The 2,608-nt window shown below is 55.8% G+C and overlaps 1 protein-coding gene across 2 annotated transcripts in view; it reads left to right on the top strand.

The window, feature by feature from the left end:
• Positions 1 to 21: 21 nt before the first annotated feature.
• The window catches only part of Olfm2 (olfactomedin 2), a 79,275-nt gene continuing 76,688 nt past the window's right edge, over positions 22 to 2,608 (top strand). For both annotated transcript variants that reach the window (XM_026779187.1, XM_026779186.1), the window contains exon 1: positions 22 to 124. In XM_026779187.1, the coding sequence (XP_026634988.1) occupies positions 56 to 124 (69 nt within the window). In that variant the 5' untranslated portion in view covers positions 22 to 55. The remainder of the gene's footprint in view (positions 125 to 2,608) is intronic.

Raw genomic sequence — 2,608 nt, 5'->3', positions numbered from 1 at the left:
CGCGCCAGGCGGCGGGTCCCCATTACCCAGGCGCCTATCGGGCGGGGGGCGCGTCATGTGGCCGCTCACGGTCCCGCGGCTGTCGCTGCTGCTGTGGCTGCTCTGCCCAGGCCTCGCCGGACAGGTAGGGGCCCCGCGGGCAGGTGCGGAAGCAGGGGAGCCCTAGAGGGGACGTAGGCTCGGAGGGGTCCCGCAAACACGAGCTTTGGGGTCCCACCAGTCTCCCCTTCCAAAAGCTGCAGGATGGCGAGGGGCTTATGGGGAAGGTCGCAGCAAAGGAGGGGTTGGAACATCCACCCTCGTTTGGGGAAACCCTGGGGACACCCAATGCAACCTCAAGGCGGGGAGACTGGGGGGACTCTAGTTTTGGGGTTCCAACCCCTTCGATGAACCACAGCTCACATCCCACCATCGGGCTGTGGGATTGGGGAGGGAAACTTCAGGGGGGCTTTGGGGTGTCGCCTGTCACTTGCCCGTTATGCCTAGGGTGGCTTAGCTTCTAAAGATCCCTCCATCCATTGCCTGCACCCCTATAGTGGGGAAGGGGGCGGGACTCACGTGTGAATGACTGACAGGGATGTGCTCCAGGTGCTTGCTGCTCCCGGGTGCTGGGGAAACGTGTGTCTTTGTGTTGTGGCTGGGTGTGACCCAGGGGAGTTTGTGTGTGTGTCCACATGTGAGTGAACTGGGGTGTGACTGGTAGAGGGTGAATGTACGCGTGGGAGCGTATGCGAGTGGAGTGGGGGCGGGGTGACCCGAGGGTGGGATGATAGGTAGGAGTTGTGGGTCTGTGACTGGCTGTGTGACCCAGCATGAGGACTTGTGAATATCCTTGTGCTCCACTCCTGCTGTATGTCAATAACGGCTGTGACAGTTGTCCTCGTGGCTGTGCCCAGATGCCTGGGTTGTCCAAAACTCAAGTGACAGTCAGGTGTGTGGCCATGTGAGGGCACTCTGTGCCTTTGGTTGAATACATCACTCTAAAACGGGGTGTTCAGGGTGATGGGCTGTGTGTGCAAGCGTGACATTCAGGCCCCGTGTGTGTTGGCTCTATGCATATCCCATTCCTGGTATGGCAGGAGCAGGTGGCTCCCTGTGGTACCCCATCTTTTGGGCAAGCTTGGAGAGCTTTACAAAACAGGGAGGGTCCAAGCTTTCTTTTACTGTTAAGAAATCTCATTCCTCCTCCATCTTGGGGGTGGGAATACCCCAAGGTCTCATGTGTGTGTGTTGGGGGGGGGGAGTCAGGAGGAAGCTGGTATCCATAAAACAGTCACATATCAGCAAACGCTGGAGAAAGTCTGTTGCTCAGTGTTATATCACAAATGGCCAGAACTAAGCGGCTTAATCCTCTGAGTGCCCTCTTTGTGGATGGTACCCTGGCAGAGTATCCTCATTTAAGAGATAGGGAAACTGAGGCAAAGCAGAGTTAAGTCACTTGCTTGAGTCCAGACAGTTCAGGAGCAGCACAGAGAGGATATGAGCAGAGGCAAGTCTCTCCTGAACCTACACACTTACCGTTTGTGAAATAATCCACCCCACTGGTCTGCGCTGCCGGGGGAGACATGACTAGGCGGAGTTTCCAGGTGGGAACTCAGAATAACAAGGATCTGGTCACCCTCTCTCTTCTGACTTAGACAAGAGGGGAATGAGCGGCAGGTACACCCCACTGCGGGGCGCTGGAGGAGATGGAGGCTAGGGTCCATGTAGGATTTCCACAAGAAGAGGTTGTCAGCGCAAACACGCAGGGTGGGGAAGGTGCAGTAGGTTGCACACAGTAGGCACTCAGGATTTGAGTTCAAAAGAAACTAGGTACACCCATGTGAGAAAGACAGAAAGAAAAAAAAAAACACATCCACTTGAAAAATGGCTGGAAAAAAATGAACCAGGAGGGAAAGCTTTAGTTCCCGAGGGTGATCTAGTCACCCCTGGGTTCCTAATTCCAGGGCCAGTTTGCTGAGAGACCCCAAGACTGGAGGGAGGGACTTGGGGCGGGGCAGACTGGGGTGGGGCTACTCAGAGAGTGAGGGCGGGAACACATGTCAGAGCACGCTGGGGCTGAAGAGGGGAAATTTGAGTCCGGTTGTGAGGGGCATCAGTCACTGGCTGCAGTGCTCCAGGTGGCCACTAGGAGGCACCATGTGACGGCTAAAAAAATAGCCAGTGGTTAACATGGCCTGGCTCCGCGGAAGAGAGAGGAAGGGAGGGAGAGGGCAGGAGAAGAGAAGAGGGAGAGGTGGAGCTCCGAAGGAGGCCGCCTTGCTCTTCTCCCCTTATTTCTCCGTCTAGCCCCAGACACCCCTCCCCAGTCCCAGCGGAGTCCTTTCTTGGAAATCATTTCCTCAGCCGTTCAATCACCAGATTTGATTAAACACTGAAGCCCTGCCCTCCCGGAGCTGACCTTCAGGCGCAGCAGACAGATGAAACGACAGAAATGTATAAAACAGCGCCAAGAACTGAATCCATATATAATCCTATGCAAACAGGGAAAATCGCAAAGAGGTTACACCTGTAACCCGGGGTGCAGAGAATCAGAATTCAAGGTCATTCCTTCTCCATTACATCGCGAGTTCAAGGCCAGCCTGGCCTCCCCCCCCCCCCCCCCCCC

The sequence above is a fragment of the Microtus ochrogaster genome, chromosome 5 (genome assembly GCF_000317375.1).
Source record: "Microtus ochrogaster isolate Prairie Vole_2 chromosome 5, MicOch1.0, whole genome shotgun sequence".
In the NCBI taxonomy this organism is placed as follows: Eukaryota; Metazoa; Chordata; class Mammalia; order Rodentia; family Cricetidae; genus Microtus; species Microtus ochrogaster.
Note: the sequence above shows the minus strand (reverse complement) of the source record. Positions and strands in the feature narration are given on the sequence as shown.